The 17,566-nt window shown below is 44.6% G+C and overlaps 1 protein-coding gene across 1 annotated transcript in view; it reads left to right on the forward strand.

Annotated features, from left to right (window-relative positions):
- The window catches only part of LOC117480836 (kinesin-like protein KIF1C), a 31,696-nt gene extending 14,366 nt beyond the window's left edge, over positions 1-17,330 (forward strand). The window contains 23 exon segments of the mRNA XM_034128321.1: positions 51-229; positions 651-744; positions 746-763; positions 851-928; positions 1,020-1,085; positions 1,195-1,273; positions 5,082-5,160; positions 5,242-5,390; positions 5,995-6,076; positions 6,316-6,344; positions 6,819-6,916; positions 7,049-7,128; positions 7,407-7,482; positions 7,582-7,661; positions 8,333-8,427; positions 9,712-9,795; positions 10,281-10,461; positions 10,914-10,986; positions 13,220-13,318; positions 13,781-13,942; positions 14,464-14,745; positions 15,057-15,444; positions 16,370-17,330. Coding sequence (XP_033984212.1) covers positions 51-229; positions 651-744; positions 746-763; positions 851-928; positions 1,020-1,085; positions 1,195-1,273; positions 5,082-5,160; positions 5,242-5,390; positions 5,995-6,076; positions 6,316-6,344; positions 6,819-6,916; positions 7,049-7,128; positions 7,407-7,482; positions 7,582-7,661; positions 8,333-8,427; positions 9,712-9,795; positions 10,281-10,461; positions 10,914-10,986; positions 13,220-13,318; positions 13,781-13,942; positions 14,464-14,745; positions 15,057-15,444; positions 16,370-16,698 — 2,880 coding nt within the window. The 3' untranslated portion in view covers positions 16,699-17,330.
- The last annotated feature ends 236 nt before the right edge of the window (positions 17,331-17,566 follow it).

Raw genomic sequence — 17,566 nt, forward strand, 5'->3', positions numbered from 1 at the left:
ACATTTATATTTCATGCATTTAACGTGTGATATCTCTATTCCTCCTCCAGGTGTCCTACATGGAGATTTACTGCGAGCGCGTTCGAGACCTCCTGAATCCGAAGTCTTCTCTGACTCTTCGGGTCCGAGAGCATCCGATCCTCGGCCCGTACGTCGAGGATCTCTCAAAGCTCGCCGTCACCGGGTTCCCCGACATCCGAGACCTGATGGACGCCGGCAACAAGGCGCGGTACGTAGTTCATCAATAATCAATAATCAATAAACTATCATCTATAATATAACTATCCTCCGAGACCTGATGGACGCCGTCGATAAAGTCGATTAATATAAGATCAAATACACCAAAAAAACCTTTAAAGTAAACGTAGACATTAATAAATTGATCAAAAACGCATTTCATTTATATATTTATAATTTTCTTTGGTCACATACTCTACATCATTTGATCATAAGCAAACAGAGGGACTGTAAATGTGAGATTTGCTGCACAAGGAGAACCTTTTCTTTTTGCAAAATTAACACATCCTGTTTTACAAGGCATTCTGGGAGTTGTAGTCCAGATGGATCAACCTGTGAAAATGACCTGTGTGCAGATAGTTAACTTCATGGGGGATTTTAATTATTATTATCTGTATGTTCCCTGTCTTCAGGACGGTGGCAGCGACCAACATGAACGAGACGTCGTCGCGATCTCACGCCGTCTTCACCATCGTCTTCACTCAGAGACGAAGAGACCAGATGACCGGCCCTCGACACCGAGAAGGTACAGAAGAACACATATTTACTGTCCTAATAATATATTGTATTTTATTTAAATGTATTTATTTATAATGTATGTACCTGTTTCCAGGTGAGTAAGATCAGCCTGGTGGATCTGGCAGGAAGTGAACGCGCCGACTCTTCGGGGGCGAGGGGCACCCGGCTAAAGGTCAGAGGTCACACCTTTATTTATATATATTTAATAATTTAATTCTTATTTTCTACAGTTTTATTTAAAACATCTGTGTTTATTTGAACAGGAAGGAGCCAACATCAATAAGTCCCTCACCACGCTGGGGAAGGTCATCTCTGCTCTCGCTGAGATGGTAACAACATCATTTCATTCCTTAAGATGAAGAATTAAACTGGTTTTTTCTTGTTATTTTATTTTATATCATTTTAATACATATTATTTATATTTTCTTCTGTGTGTAGCAGAGCAACAAGAAGAGGAGGAGCGACTTCATCCCGTACAGAGACTCCGTGCTCACCTGGCTGCTGAAGGAGAACCTGGGTCAGTCACAACATACACTCATACACTCATATGGCGCATTTCCACCACACGGTCGGCCTCGGCCACGCTCGGTACTGCTTGGCCGCGTTGGGCCTTAACAGGGCCGGCTCACTTCATGCTGCGTTTCCATTACAGTTTAGGAACTGGGGTAGTTACTATAGTAACGCAGTGTAGGCGGAGCCGTGACGTCATCTTCAATGAGAACCCCAGAAAAACAACATCAGCCGTTAGCTGTTAGCACTCACAGCTCACAGCTCCTTATATCTGTTCAGAAACTAGACAAAAGTTAAACAAGTACAAACCACAGACTGCCTGTGTCATGGTGAATACAGTCGCTGCTTTATTTATGTCTGTATAGGCCGTTGTTGTGAGTGTGGACGGTCGGAGCATATACTGCGTTAGCTTAGCCAATCTCCATTTAGAAAACACGCATTTTAAAAGGTTTTTCGCCTGCCGTCTGTCTGCAGACTTGACAAAGCATTAATTCATGGTTTTTACTAACCGGTATCAGTATGTTGTTACTTCGGCATCATTTTGAAACGTGTATTACAATGAAATCACGGTCAAATATGTCCATCTTGTTGTAGTTGTAGCCTCCTTGCCAGCGATCCTCTCTCTAGTTTAGCATACTCAGCCCGACTCAGCCCTGTTTGTTGGCCCGGATAGAACCACAATTTTGTCGGGCCAGAAAAGAGGTGAAAAAGTGGCCCCGGGCCGGGCCGGGCCGTCACTAGGCCTAGTGGAAGCGCAACCAAAAACGGGCACGGCACGACACGGCACGCTTAAACCGCGCTCCGCGCCATGGTGGAAATGCGCCAATACACTCATACACTCATACACTCATACACGCATACACTCATACACGCATACACTCATACACTCATACACTCATACACGCATACACGCATACACGCATACACTCATACACTCATACACTCATACACGCATACACTCATACACTCATACACGCATACACTCATACACTCATACACGCATACACTCATACACTCATACACGCATACACGCATACACTCATACACTCATACACGCATACACGCATACACTCATACACTCATACACGCATACACTCATACACTCATACACTCATACACTCATACACTCATACACGCATACACTCATACACTCATACACTCATACACGCATACACTCATACACTCATACACTCATACACTCATGCACTCACACACTCACACACTCACACACTCATACACTCATTGCGTAACAGTCGGCACATCGTGGGTCTTATTTATTTAGATTGTATTCTGACCTGGGGAAAAGCTGCAGATTTAATAAATCGAACCTCTTCCTGTCTGGATGAGTTCAGAGGATTTAGACGATATTTTCTATTCATGATTCTCTGGAGAATAACTGCTCGCCTGCGTTTACAGAGTTCAGAGTGGCTGGTTTTAGTGTGTGGAAATGTGCAATCACTCTGACGTTACTAACACCTTTTATTTATCACGTCTTACGATACGATATAATATAATACTTTAATGGTCAGATCGAGGCTCCGTGTGTAACATCACAGCAGCTCCATGTGTAACATCCCAGCAGCTCCATGTGTAACATCCCAGCAGCTCCGTGTGTAACATCACAGCAGCTCCATGTGTAACATCCCAGCAGCTCCGTGTGTAACATCACAGCAGCTCCACGTGTAACATCCCAGCAGCTCCACGTGTAACATCACAGCAGCTCCACGTGTAACATCCCAGCAGCTCCATGTGTAACATCACAGCAGCTCCACGTGTAACATCCCAGCAGCTCCACGTGTAACATCCCAGCAGCTCCATGTGTAACATCACAGCAGCTCCACGTGTAACATCCCAGCAGCTCCACGTGTAACATCACAGCAGCTCCATGTGTAACATCCCAGCAGCTCCACGTGTAACATCACAGCAGCTCCACGTGTAACATCCCAGCAGCTCCATGTGTAACATCACAGCAGCTCCACGTGTAACATCCCAGCAGCTCCATGTGTAACATCACAGCAGCTCCATGTGTAACATCCCAGCAGCTCCACGTGTAACATCACAGCAGCTCCACGTGTAACATCCCAGCAGCTCCATGTGTAACATCACAGCAGCTCCACGTGTAACATCCCAGCAGCTCCATGTGTAACATCACAGCAGCTCCATGTGTAACATCCCAGCAGCTCCACGTGTAACATCCCAGCAGCTCCACGTGTAACATCCCAGCAGCTCCACGTGTAACATCCCAGCAGCTCCATGTGTAACATCACAGCAGCTCCACGTGTAACATCCCAGCAGCTCCACGTGTAACATCCCAGCAGCTCCGTGTGTAACATCACAGCAGCTCCACGTGTAACATCCCAGCAGCTCCGTGTGTAACATCCCAGCAGCTCCACGTGTAACATCCCAGCAGCTCCACGTGTAACATCCCAGCAGCTCCACGTGTAACATCCCAGCAGCTCCATGTGTAACATCCCAGCAGCTCCACGTGTAACATCCCAGCAGCTCCATGTGTAACATCCCAGCAGCTCCATGTGTAACATCAACAGACAAACATCCAGACTCATGAACAACAAACAACAAACATGTAACATCCCAGCAGGATCAGTGAGAGCTGCTCAAAGAGCCTTCAGCGTGATCTGATCTGCAGCTCTGTGTTCACTGAGAGGACAGACTGGAGCTCATCTTGTAGAAAGATCAGATGTAAAAGGTTTTTAAAAAGTCTTAAAGGAGAGGTGTCATGGCCATTTCCACTGATCATAATTCCATTGTTGAGGTCGACTAGAATAGATTTATATTGTGCATCTCTCCAAACTCACATTGGTTTCTCATACAGCATCTCTCCAAACTCACATTGGTTTCTCATACAGCATCTCTCCAAACTCACATTGGTTTCTCATACAGCATCTCTCCAAACTCACATTGGTTTCTCATACAGCATCTCTCCAAACTCACATTGGTTTCTCAAACAGCATCTCTCCAAACTCACATTGGTTTCTCATACAGCATCTCTCCAAACTCACATTGGTTTCTCAAACAGCATCTCTCCAAACTCACATTGGTTTCTCATACAGCATCTCTCCAAACTCACATTGGTTTCTCATACAGCATCTCTCCAAACTCACATTGGTTTCTCAAACAGCATCTCTCCAAACTCACATTGGTTTCTCAAACAGCATCTCTCCAAACTCACATTGGTTTCTCAAACAGCATCTCTGTAAACTACGTGTATTCACTGAATTTTTCATTTGAAAAAGGTTGATAAACGCTGTGAGAATGGGTCTGCAGAGAGAATGGGTCTGCAGAGAGAATGGGTCTGTAGAGAGAATGGGTCTGCAGAGAGAATGGGTCTGCAGAGAGAATGGGTCTGCAGAGAGAATCTCGCCGCGATCCCAACTGTCTGTTATCAGCCTGCAGCCAGGGAGGAGAAATCAGCTGAGCTGCCTGCTCCCTGCACACAGATGTGTGTGTGAGGAAGTCCGTGGATTGGTCAATTTGGACCAATCAGCGGGGGCTTAACGTAACGGCTCCGCGGACGTAACGTAACGGCTCCACGGATTGGTCCATTTCGTTCCGGGTACGGCATGACATCATGCCGTACCCGGAACGAAATGGAAGAATCAAATGGACAATGACGTATCTCCAACGACGCGTTTTGGGGAGGTATTTTCTGTGTTAGTTTTACTCGCTACAGGGTGTACTTTGAGGGGTTGTGACTCTGCACACCGTTTACATAAAAACCTTCATAACACACAAGGGGACGGGTCATAACCGGAAAAGCATGACATGGGAGCTTTAAGTGTGTGTTTCTCCTTCAGGAGGGAACTCCCGCACGGCGATGATCGCGGCTCTGAGTCCGGCCGACATCAACTACGAGGAAACACTCAGCACCCTGAGGTGAATACTCACACATATACTATATATATATACTGCAGTACTCTCTTATACACACGTATTAATATATATATATCTGTACAGATATGCAGACCGAGCCAAACAGATCCGCTGCAACGCCATCATCAACGAGGATCCAAACGCCAGACTGATCCGAGAGCTGAAGGACGAGGTGGAGCGCCTCAGGAGCCTGCTGTTCAGTCAGGGGCTGCAAGAACTGCTGCAGAACACAAGTACTACTATAAATATACACTATATACACTATACATACATGTAGTACACACTGAGGAGCTTCGGTAGCACGAGTACACACTTAAATATACAGAAAATATGCAGAAAAGCGTACTTTAATACAAGCGGTACTCTCTCAGGAGCTGCTGAATAGTCAAAATACTCACTTCAAAAACTAAAATACTGCAATATACATACAGAAAAACATGCATTTCATTCTTTATACTGCAGATATTCTGACACTGCATACAGCTCAGTATAATACACGCATACTACAGAATATATACTTTAAAAACTGCTTTAAATGAGACGTGGTCTAATCAGGATGAACATGTGGTTTTGATTTATCAGCTCTAGTGTGTGTGGAATAATGTGTGTGTGGAATAATGTGTGTGTGGAATAATGTGTGTGTGTGGAATAATGTGTGTGTGGAATAATGTGTGTGTGGAATAATGTGTGCGTGTGGTTTGTGTTTTGGTATGTACGGTATGTGTGGTATGTGAGAGCAGGGTATTTAAAGAGTGTGTGTGTGTGTGTGTGTGTGTGTGTGTGTGTGTGTGTGTGTGTGTGTGTGTGTGATATTAATACTCTCTCTCTCTGTCTCAGTGAACAACAGCAGCCCCCCCGCCCCCCCCCTCCTCCCTGCAGCAGCTGGCTCTGACAGCCAATGGGATGGCAGAGAAGGATAGCTCCGCCCCCTCTGGTGTGTGTTTTTTAGCTGATTCTTTAAACAGGAAATGAGAGGAATAAATCCACTTTTTATTTTACATAAATCTGAACTAATTTAAAAACTATTTCCTGAATCTCCGTCTGCTCGGTTACTCATTGCTTTATTTTGATTTATTTATTTTTGTGCATAACTTTTATTTTGTATCTTTTTTTCTACCTTTTAATTTCTTCTTTTCTTAGATTTGTGTTTCCTACAAGCTTTACTCTGAAAATCTCTCTGTTTCCTGGTGTTTTACTTTGAAAATCTCTCTGTTTCCTACAAGTTTTATTCTGAAAATCTGTTTTCTTGTAGTTTTATTCTGAAAATCTGTTTTCTTGTAGTTTTATTCTGAAAATCTGTTTTCTTGTAGTTTTATTCTGAAAATCTGTTTTCTTGTAGTTTTATTCTGAAAATCTGTTTTCTTGTAGTTTTATTCTGAAAATCTGTTTTCTTGTAGTTTTATTCTGAAAATCTGTTTTCTTGTAGTTTTATTCTGAAAATCTGTTTTCTAGTAGTTTTATTCTGAAAATCTGTTTTCTTGTCGTTTTATTCTGAAAATCTGTTTTCTTGTCGTTTTATTCTGAAAATCTGTTTTCTTGTAGTTTTGTTCTGATAATCTCTGATTCCTACACATTGAACTCCTGTTAACCTACCTGTGGTTTTTCTTCTAATAAACTCTGTTTTTCTGACGTTTTACTCTGAAAATCTGCTTCCTGTTTAGGAGCGGAGGCGGAGTCTGCGTCAGACGACTCCCCCAACGAGCTGATGGATGACGAAGAGGAGCCAATCAGCAAAGAGGAGGCAGCGGAGAGACTGCTGGTGGGGATTATATATTATTATATATTATATTATTATATTATTATATATTATATTATTATATGATATAATATATTATATTATTATACATTATATTATGATATATTATGTAATGTGTGTCTCTCGATGTTTCAGGAGACGGAGAAGATGATCGCCGAGCTGAACGAGACGTGGGAGGAGAAACTGAGGAAGACCGAGTCCATCCGTCTGGAGAGGTGAGGCGCTTTATATGTCAAATTATAAAACTATTCCAGTGAAATCTAAACAACAAAAGATATACAAAATAATAATAATACTTTTTTTTTTTATTACAAAAAAACGTATCCTCCACTTTGCAAAAAAAACTCAATTTCATTTTTATCTCTTTTTTTCATTGTAATTTCAAGACTTTTTTTCTTGAATTAGATTACATATGTTTTTTAGAATTAGTTGTTTTGATTGCTTTATTTATTTTGACCTTAAATGTATTTTATTGATCTCATGATGTCCTCAGGGAGACGATCCTGGCGGAGATGGGCGTCTCCATTAAAGAGGACGGCGGCACGCTGGGCGTCTTCTCCCCTAAAGGAGTGAGTATAATAAATATAATAAATCATATAAATAATAATGTAGTCAATAAACCCTCCTACTGTTAATGTAAGGTGTTTAAATAAAGTTGTGTGTGTCAGACGCCTCACCTGGTGAACCTGAACGAGGACCCTCTGATGTCCGAGTGTCTGCTGTACTACATCAAGGAGGGCTTCACCAGGTACTGCTTTATATGTATATCTTTGTATTAATATATAACATTTCATTCATTTACTCTGAGGGGTATAGGGGCAGAACATAACTGTGAATATATTAATATTTAGAAAAATACACTCTGTATTTCTGAGATTAAACAACACGTTTATGTGTTTGTGATTTACCAGGAGAAATAATACATTTTAGAGATTAATTCAATATTTTGGGATTTTTTGGGATTGTTTCAGTCAAACCAATGAGAGACAAAAAAGGTATTTATGAGATTTAAAACGTACCTTTTTTAGGGATTTAAGTGAAAAAAGGACCTGAAATAGAAACGTTTTTTCTGCCATTCATGAGAGAAAGAAAAATATAATTTTTGGGATTTTCAAGTAAAATCTTTGCAAAATCTGTTTTTTGGGGCAAAAATATAGATTTTATAAAAAGTTTTAGGATTTTATTTTAAGTGTTTCGTGTCATTGACAGATTTGTTTTAATATTAAATATTTGTTTGTATTATTATTACATGTTACATTTTGTAATATATTGTACATTTTAATAAATATATATTTTCATTCTATATTTGTTATTATTAAATATTGCCCATTATTTTTTACTTTATATATACTTTTGTATTATTACCAAATATTGTTATTTCTTATTAAATGTTGTTGCTGTGTGTGTTGCTGTGTTCAGGGTGGGTCAGCAGGACGTGGACATCAAACTGTCGGGAGATTTTATTAAAGAAATTCACTGTGTTTTTGTGAGTGAGACCAACGAGCAGGGAGAAGGTGAGACACTTCCTGTCTGCCTGTCTGTCTGTCTCTCTGTCTGCCTGTCTGTCTGTCTGTCTGCCTGTCTGTCTGTCTGTCTGCCTGTCTGTCTGCCTGTCTGTCTGTCTGTCTGTCTGTCTGTCTGTCTGTCTGTCTGTCTGTCTGTCTGCCTGTCTGTCTGTCTGTTTGTCTGTCTGTCTGTCTGTCTGTCTCTCTGTCTGCCTGTCTGTCTGCCTGTCTGTCTGTCTGTCTGTCTGTCTGCCTGTCTGTCTGTCTGTCTCTCTGTCTGTCTGTCTGTCTGTCTGTCTGTCTGTCTGTCTGCCTGTCTGTCTGTCTGTCTGTCTGCCTGTCTGTCTGTCTGTCTGTCTGTCTGTCTGTCTGTCTGTCTGTCTCTCTGTCTGCCTGTCTGTCTGTCTGTCTGTCTGCCTGTCTGTCTGTCTATTTGTCTGTCTGTCTGTCTGTCTGTCTGTCTGTCTGTCTGTCTGTCTGTCTCTCTCTCTCTCTGTCTGTCTGTCTGTATGTCTGCCTGTCTGTCTGTGTTATATCGCCCTCTGGTGGTCAGACTGGAAACCGTTCTTTTTTCAGATTTTCCCCAAAAAACTCTAGTTTAAAAATTAGAAGAAAAAAGAAAATATAAAAAGTTATTTTCTGATTTTTTAAGCCATAAAATTGCAAGAAAGAAAATTGAAAATGTCTTTTTTTTAAGGAATCAAACCACTTTAATTGGCAAAGATATATATTATTTTTTAATTTTCATCAAATGATAACTAATTGAGTCGACTAAATGTACAGATAGACCACTTCAATTGCAGAGATTATTTTTTTAAATATTGGCATTCAATCAGGTTTAAGCAAGGAGTTATTAGGTATTAAATAGAGTAGAGAAGGTGTGTGTGTGTGTGTGTGTGTGTGTGTGTGTGTGTGTGTGTGTGTGTGTGTGTGTGTGTGTGTGTGTGTGTGTGTGTGTGTGTGTTCAGTGAGTGACTCTGTTTCTTCTTCTCTCTGTGAAAGCTGCACGGAAATCTGTCAGGTATCAAACCCTCGTGTTTCTAGGTGTGTGTGTGTGTGTGTGTGTGTGTGTGTGTGTGTGTGTGTGTGTGTGTGTGTGTGTGTGTGTGTGTGTTCAGTGAGTGACTCTGTTTCTTCTTCTCTCTGTGAAAGCTGCACGGAAATCTGTCAGGTATCAAACCCTCGTGTTTCTAGGTGTGTGTGTGTGTGTGTGTGTGTGTGTGTGTGTGTGTGTGTGTGTGTGTGTGTGTTACCTCTGCTGTGTGTGTGTAACCCTGTTCTGTGTGTGTTCAGTGGTGGTGACTCTGGAGCCGTTAATCGGAGCGGAGACGTACGTTAACGGGAAGCAGATCGAGGACGCCGTCGTTTTAAAACAAGGTGAAGATACTTTAAATATTTTATTTTTATTTTTATATCATACAAATATTGTATTATCTTATTTAGCTTTCATTTTTATCATATATATTTTTTTAAACCTTATTTTCTGTTTTTTTTTAATCTGTTTGGTTCCTCTCCAGCTGTCTGTGCTTTTATTGTGAAGCCCTGTGTGGAGCTCTTATTTTGAAACAGGTGATTTGAGTGTTCAGATCCCAACTGCTCAGTCACTTTTTAAATCTCTGATAAAAACTCACCTCTTTCGTAATAGTTACATTTCTACATTTCTACATTTCTATATTTCTATAATGTTGTATATGTTTTTAGTAACTATGCTTTTTATCTTGTGGATAATGATTGTTTTATTATTTCACTCCTATTGTGTTATTCTATATTGTATTCGTTCCCCGTACAGCACCAACTGAGCTTGTCTTGAATGTGCTGAATGAATAAAGATTGAGATATATTAAGTGTACCCCGGTGTTCAGGGCACCGCATCGTGATGGGGAAGAACCACGTGTTCCGGTTCAACCACCCGGAGCAGGCTCGCCTGGAGAGAGAGCGCAGCGCCAAGCCTGACCTGCAGGGGGAGCCGGAGGACTGGAACTACGCCCAGAAGGAACTGCTGGAGAAGCAGGGCATCGACATCAAGCAGGAGATGGAGAAGAGGTGAGGAGAGGACGCTAGAGAGGAGAGGACGCTAGGGAGGAGAGGACGCTAGGGAGGAGAGGACGCTAGGGAGGAGAGGACGCAAGGGAGGAGAGAGGACGCTAGGGAGGAGAGGACGCTAGGGAGGAGAGGACGCTAGGGAGGAGAGAGGACGCTAGGGAGGAGAGGACGCAAGGGAGGAGAGGACGGAGGAGAGGACGCTAGGGAGGAGAGGACGCTAGGGAGGAGAGGACGCTAGGGAGAACAGATCTGGACAAACAGAAGACTTCAGAAAGACTAGAGGACTTTCATCAGTGGGTTACATTTAGTTTAGGATACATCTCCACCAGAGGAGAAAAGGATCTTTACAAACCAAAGAGTTCAGACGAAAGAGAGGATTATTTCAACTTTTTTAAATGAAAAGTTATTTAATAATTGTATTTATTGGACTTTACTTGATGAATTGTTTTCAGGCTGCAGGATATGGAGGTTCAGTATCGTAAAGAGAAGGAAGAGGCCGACCTGCTGCTGGAGCAACACAGACTGGTGGGTTCAACACTACATATATATATATATACTACAGTATGATACCCTGTGTAATAATATATATATAATACTACAGTATAATACCCTGTGTAATAGTATATATAAGTAAAGGATAATGAGGCGGTCATCCTGGGTAACGGTACGTCCACACGGCAGCGTCGCGTGCTTCAGCGGAGATGCTTCCCATTCACTTTGAATGTGGTGACGTCACGCTTTGCCGAACTGCATTGTGGTTCCGTCGCGTCGCTTTGCCTCCGTTGCTCGCTTCGAAAGTTGAGAAAAGTTTAACTTTTCAAGCGTCAACGGAAGCGCCAGCCAATCAAATGATATGCCAGTACAAGCGCCAGCCAATCAAACACGCTCTTTGTGTGTCCGGGAGGGGAGTTTAATGTGATTGGTTGTTGGTCGCACGCCAGACACGCCCACCGGCAAGCTTCGACGCGACGCTGCCGTGTGGACGTGCCGTTAGGTAATGACCGCCTCGCTGCACATTATCCCGCTTATCACACGGCCACATTCTCAACAAACATGACTCCCAATATTCATTGAAATGTTTTTATTGATTTAAAAAATAGTTTTATTGATTTTAAATGACATGCATCCGCTAAGAGAAATAGTCCGTTGTTACTGTTTGAACTACGTAGCAACGGCAGGAAGTGCTTCGATAGCGTTTTTGAGGAGCTTTTTGATTATGGATCTGAAAACATCGCTGCTTGCTTTTTCATGATGATACCTTGGGAAGGATCTAGATACCCCTGCCCTGATGCCAAAGGAACTGCACACTGAATATGTGTCGCAGTTTGATGTCTGTGTCTGGACCGCTGCGTAAAAAGGACCGCAGCTCCGTGTTGAGGGTTTCTGCCCCGTTACTCCTCCGCTGTTTTCTTGTCCCTCTTGTCTTTTTCTTTTCTTCGCCGGGGACTCATCAGCCACTAACCATTCATCCTGTGCTCTCCAAATATATTCAAATGAATATTAAAATCCTCCATGATGCTCTCAGACGGGAGACAACGGAAAACTAAAGACAAGCAAACAGGCCAAACTGTATACAGTGAAATCGACCGGACTTCTTTCTGCAGAAGTGAGCGTCCTTAACAACGGTCAATAAGTCCTTAACAACGGTCAATAAGTCCTTAACAACGGTCAATAAGTCCTTAACAGCGGTCAATAAGTCCTTGACAGCGGTCTGTACTACTGGATTAACAACGTGTCACGTGTTCTGAATTGACCAATCAGAATCGAGTATTCAACTAAGCCATGTAATAATGTGTAATAATCAGAGATGGGGTCGTTACTAAAAAAAGTAATATATTACATATTACATATTACTTTAAAAAAAGTAATATATTACACTACTTCGTTACTCTCTACATAAAGTAACTCGTTACTTTACTCGTTACTTTACTCGCAGGGCCGGCCCGCCCCTCCCTACAGGCAGATCACGCAGACTGCTAAAGTTTCAAATGTTCTCTTTAGTTCAGTTTCCATTGTCGCATAAGACTGATCCAGATAGCTCTGACTATGGCTGTCCTCTGTCTCCTGCTATCTGTATTTTGCGCAGTATATCTCTGAACGATGCGATGGTGATTCCACTGTGCAAATGGGCAACATTACCTCTACTATGAAGGATGCTACAAGCCTGTCCATCTCTGCTTTGGTTACCGGTCCTCCAAATTCTAATTTGTGCCGCTTCGGAGTCGGCGGCGGCGACTCACAACATCCTCACTCTGGGTTCGGGGGTCCTTAGCTATTAGCTTCACCTTAGCATGTGTTCTTTGCAGGTGTTTGTTGAGGTTTGACGTGGTGTTTGCAGCAGTGGATAACAGCTTCTGGCCTGGACACAGTTTGCACCTCACCGTCACATTCCTGTCTATTCTTCGGACGAACTCAAAATAATGGGCATACCTCCACCCCTCGAAAGTTATCGCTGACTCAGCCATGTTTATGCAGCACTGCAAGTGGAGAGGTGGACGCGCAAGTCGCGCAGATTACGTACATATAAACCTGCGGCGGAAACCCCTCTTGTCTGTCAGTGTGATTATGACTGATTTTATAAAAGTAACGAAGTAACGCGTGTCGGGGCAAAGTTAGTAACTGTAGTGTGATTACTGAATTATAAAAGTAACGCGTTACACTACTCCGTTACCGACAAAAGTAATATTATTACAGTACTTTGTAACGCGTTACACCCAACTCTGGTAATAATATATATACTGTGTATATTATGTTGTAGTACGCGGACAGCGACAGTGGAGACGACTCTGACAAACGATCCTGTGAAGAGAGCTGGAGACTCATCAGCTCTCTGAGAGAGAAGCTACCTGCTAACAAGGTACACACACACAAACACACACACACACACACACACAAACAGGTGAGAGACAGACCTGTCTGTCTCTCACCTGTCTCTCAGGTTCAAAGTATAGTGAAGCGCTGTGGTCTCTCACCTGTCTGTCTCTCACCTGTCTCTCTCTCACCTCTCTCTCTCTCACCTGTCTGTCTCTCACCTGTCTCTCAGGTTCAGAGCATAGTGAAGCGCTGTGGTCTCTCACCTGTCTGTCTCTCACCTGTCTTTCTCTCTCTCACCTCTCTCTCTCTCACCTGTCCGTCTCTCACCTGTCTGTCTCTCACCTGTTTCCCTCTCACCTGTCTGTCTCTCACCTGTCTCTCAGGTTCAGAGCATAGTGAAGCGCTGTGGTCTCTCACCTGTCTGTCTCTCACCTGTCTGTCTCTCTCTCACCTCTCTCTCTCTCTCACCTGTCTCCCTCTCACCTGTCTCTCACCTGTCTCTCAGGTTCAGAGCATAGTGAAGCGCTGTGGTCTCCCCAGCAGTGGGAAGCGTCGCGAGCCTCTGAGAGTTTATCAGATCCCTCAGAGGAGGAGAATCACTAAAGACCCCAAGCGAGTCACGATGGAGGACCTGAGGATGCAGGCGGTGAAGGAGATCTGCTACGAGGTGAGACACGCTGGGATATAGAGGCTTACAGGTCTCCCATCATTCAAGATTCAAGGCTTTTATTGTCATTTGTAAATAGCTACATTGAGGTTAAACACCTGAACTTCTGAAAGGACATCCATAACATTCATCTGGTTGCAACTTATTTATCTAATAAATCATATTCCAGTGACTTGTATAGAGACTCTCCTTGCTCTATTGTATCTGTGTTATTGGGTTGCTCTGTGGGAGGAGCCTGTGACCTCATTTACATTGACTTATCCACACTGTAGCTGTGTACACATGACAATAAAAGCCTTAAATCTTGATATATCAATGAAAATCTGAGTGGCAGTGGGGGACTTCAGTCACTAAGATTTTCAGCAAAAAATTTAAAATGTTGTGAATTTGAGAGAAAAGTTAGAATTTTGAGAATTTTCAAATAAAGTCAGATTTTTTAGAAAGAAATCCTATTTCTGAGATTTTGAGAAAAAAGTTTGAATTTTCTTCTGATAGTCAGTTCACCTATCTCCCTCCACCAGGTGGCGCTGGGGGACTTCCGTCAGTCGAGGCAGGAAATCGAGGCGTTGGCCATCGTGAAGATGAAGGAGTTGAGCCGGATGTATTCGAAGAAGGACCCGAACGAGAGGGACAGCTGGAGGTTTGTGTCCCAGGACGTCTGCGATACTGTGGGCATCGGAGAGGAGAGGAGCCCCCCCACGGAGGAGGGGGGGGTAGCGGGGGAGACGGGGGATGGGGGGGAGAAGAAAAACAACATGTACGACCTGAAGGCTCACATCGACAAACTCACCGACATCCTGGAGGTGAGAGGGTGGATTTACCCCCTGACGGGAAACATAGAAATGCATTATGGAATACCATTTTTTTTTTAATTGTAATTTTTTATTTATTCATTTTTATTCATTTGTATTTATTATGTTTACAAAAATCGTTTTCAGTTTAGCCTAGCTGAGCATAAACACTGTGTGTGTGTGTGTGTGTGTGTGTGTGTGTGTGTGTGTGTGTGTGTGTGTGTGTGTGTGTGTGTGTGTGTGTGTGTGTGTGTGTGTGTGTGTGTGTGTGTGTGTGTGTGTGTGTGTGTGTGTGTGTGTGTGTGTGTGTGTGTGTGTTGCAGGAAGTGAAGCTGCAGAACAACATGAAGGACGATGAGATCCGGGCTCTGAGGGACCGGATGATAAAGATGGAGTCCATCATCCCCGTGGAGGGGGAGGAAGAGGAGGAAGAGGAGGGGGGAGGGTCTCCTCTCAGGGGGGAGGATGAAGAAGAGGAGGAAGAGGAGGAAGAGGGGGAGGGGGAGGAGCCTGGTGGAGAGGGGGAGGAGCCCAGGGGAGAGGGAGACACGCCCCCTAAGAAGCCTGAGGTCCGGGTGAAGCGCCTGATGGATGAGGACCCGGCCTTCCGGAGGGGGCGCCTCCGGTGGCTGAAGCTGGAACAGCAGCGCATCCTGAACCTGCAGCAGCAGAACATCAGAGGGAAGCTGCGGAGCCACAACCAGAGTCCAGGTGAGAACCCGAGTCCAGGTGAGAACCAGAGTCCAGGTGAGAACCAGAGTCCAGGTGAGAACCAGAGTCAAGGGTTAGAACCAGAGTACAGGGTTAGAACCAGAACCACAACCAGAGTCCAGGTGAGAACCAGAGTCAAGGGTTAGAACCAGAGTCAAGGGTTAGAACCAGAGTCAAGGGTTAGAACCAGAGTACAGGGTTAGAACCAGAACCACAACCAGAGTCCAGGTGAGAACCAGAGTCCAGGTGAGAACCAGAGTCCAGGTGAGAACCAGAGTCCAAGTGAGAACCCGAGTCCAGGTGAGAACCAGAGTCCAGGTGAGAACCAGAGTCCAAGTGAGAACCAGAGTCCAGGTGAGAACCAGAGTCCAGGTGAGAACCCGAGTCCAGGTGAGAACCAGAGTCCAGGTGAGAACCAGAGTCCAAGTGAGAACCAGAGTCCAAGTGAGAACCAGAGTACAGGGTTAGAACCAGAACCAACTTTTTTCTAAAGATTCTGAATTTTATCTCAAAATTCTTACTTTTTTCTAAAGATTCTTCTTTTTTTCCCTTTTCTCTAAAGAAATTAACTTTTTTCTAAAAATGTTAACTTTTTCTCAAATTTGTTAAAATTGGGAAATGTTCTCAAAATCTCAAAATGCTGACTTTATTTTTTAATTCTCAAAATTCTGAGACATAAAGGGTTAAACAAGAATTTGGGAAAGGGGCGTGGCTACATGAAGTGAGGCGTACGTATGAGCAAGGAACTCTGGGAAATGTAGTCGGAGGCTGAAATGAGACCATGAGCTTTGATGTGATGGTCTTCAAAGGGTACATTTGTCTTGAATTGATTTTGAGGAGATACCTAACGATTGTCTTCCCCTTCTCTCCCTCCCCTCTGTCTCTCTCTCCCCCTCCCCCTCTCTCTCTCCCTTTCCCTCCTCAGGTGTTCCCTCCCCTGTGGTCCCGGTCCACCTCCCTGGCACCGGGCGCTTCATCCCCCCCCAGGAGTGCAAGCTGAAGTTCCCCTTTAAGAGTAACCCTGCTCACCGGTTGTCATGGGGACCAGCGACCGCCGCCCTACTGGCGCTGGGACTGGGTGAGGGGGGGGAGGAAGGAGGAGGGGGGGGGGAGGGTAAAGCTTCTCCCTCACCCCCCCCCTCATCAGGGCCTGTTGCCCCTCCCCTTCCTGCAACAAGCTCCGCCCCCTCCTCGCATGCGAAGCCCCAGCCCTCACCGCAACTGGCAACAACAACAACAACAACAACAGCGTAACCAGGGCGGCTTCTTCAACAACCAGCACGGTAACCAGGGCAACCAGCAGCCGCAGAACCACCGTTACCGACGCAACTCGTTCGACGGCTCCGCCCACCACGGCAACAGTAACTATGATAACGATCACCAGGGGCGACCGAGACAGAGGAGGGGGGCGTCGCCCGGCCCGAGAGGAGGGGGAGGGGGGAGGCGGCTTCAATTATAACCAACCCCCACCACCACCCCATCAGTTCCACCCCCACCCGTACTACAGCCCCCACAATGCACCATTCCAGCCGGCACCAGGGGGGCCGCCGCACAACAACTACCACAGCCTGCCACGGCCCCCCCCCCCCCGACATGATGCTGATGGCAGGGTGGGGCTTCAACACTCCTCCACGAATGAGAAGGCAGTTTAGCGCACCGGACCTCAAAAACAATAAGGACATGTGATCGCAGCGAGCGCTCTGGTTGGCTGCTGTGATCAACAAGGACACGCTCATCTGACAGCAGCGAGCACTCTGATTGGCTGCCGCGTGTTTGTGTTTAAGCACCCTACCAACACTAGAGCAGCCCGTCACACACATCCTGTACCTCCACTCCTGGTGTGTGTGTGTGTGTGTGTGTGTGTGTGTGTGTGTGTGTGTGTGTGTGTGTGTGTGTGTGTGTGTGTGTGTGTGTGTGTGTGTGTGTGTGTGTGTGTGTGTGTGTGTGTGTGTGTGTGTGTGTGTGTGTGTGTGTGTGTGGCTGTTTGTGTGTGTGTGGCTGTTGTGTGTGGCTGTGTGTGTGTGTGTGTGTGTGTGTGTGTGTGTGGCTGTGTGTGTGTGTGGCTGTGTGTGTGTGTGTGTGTGTGTGTGGCTGTGTGTGTGTGTGGCTGTGTGGCTTGCTG

Source organism: Trematomus bernacchii, unplaced genomic scaffold (genome assembly GCF_902827165.1).
Source record: "Trematomus bernacchii unplaced genomic scaffold, fTreBer1.1, whole genome shotgun sequence".
In the NCBI taxonomy this organism is placed as follows: Eukaryota; Metazoa; Chordata; class Actinopteri; order Perciformes; family Nototheniidae; genus Trematomus; species Trematomus bernacchii.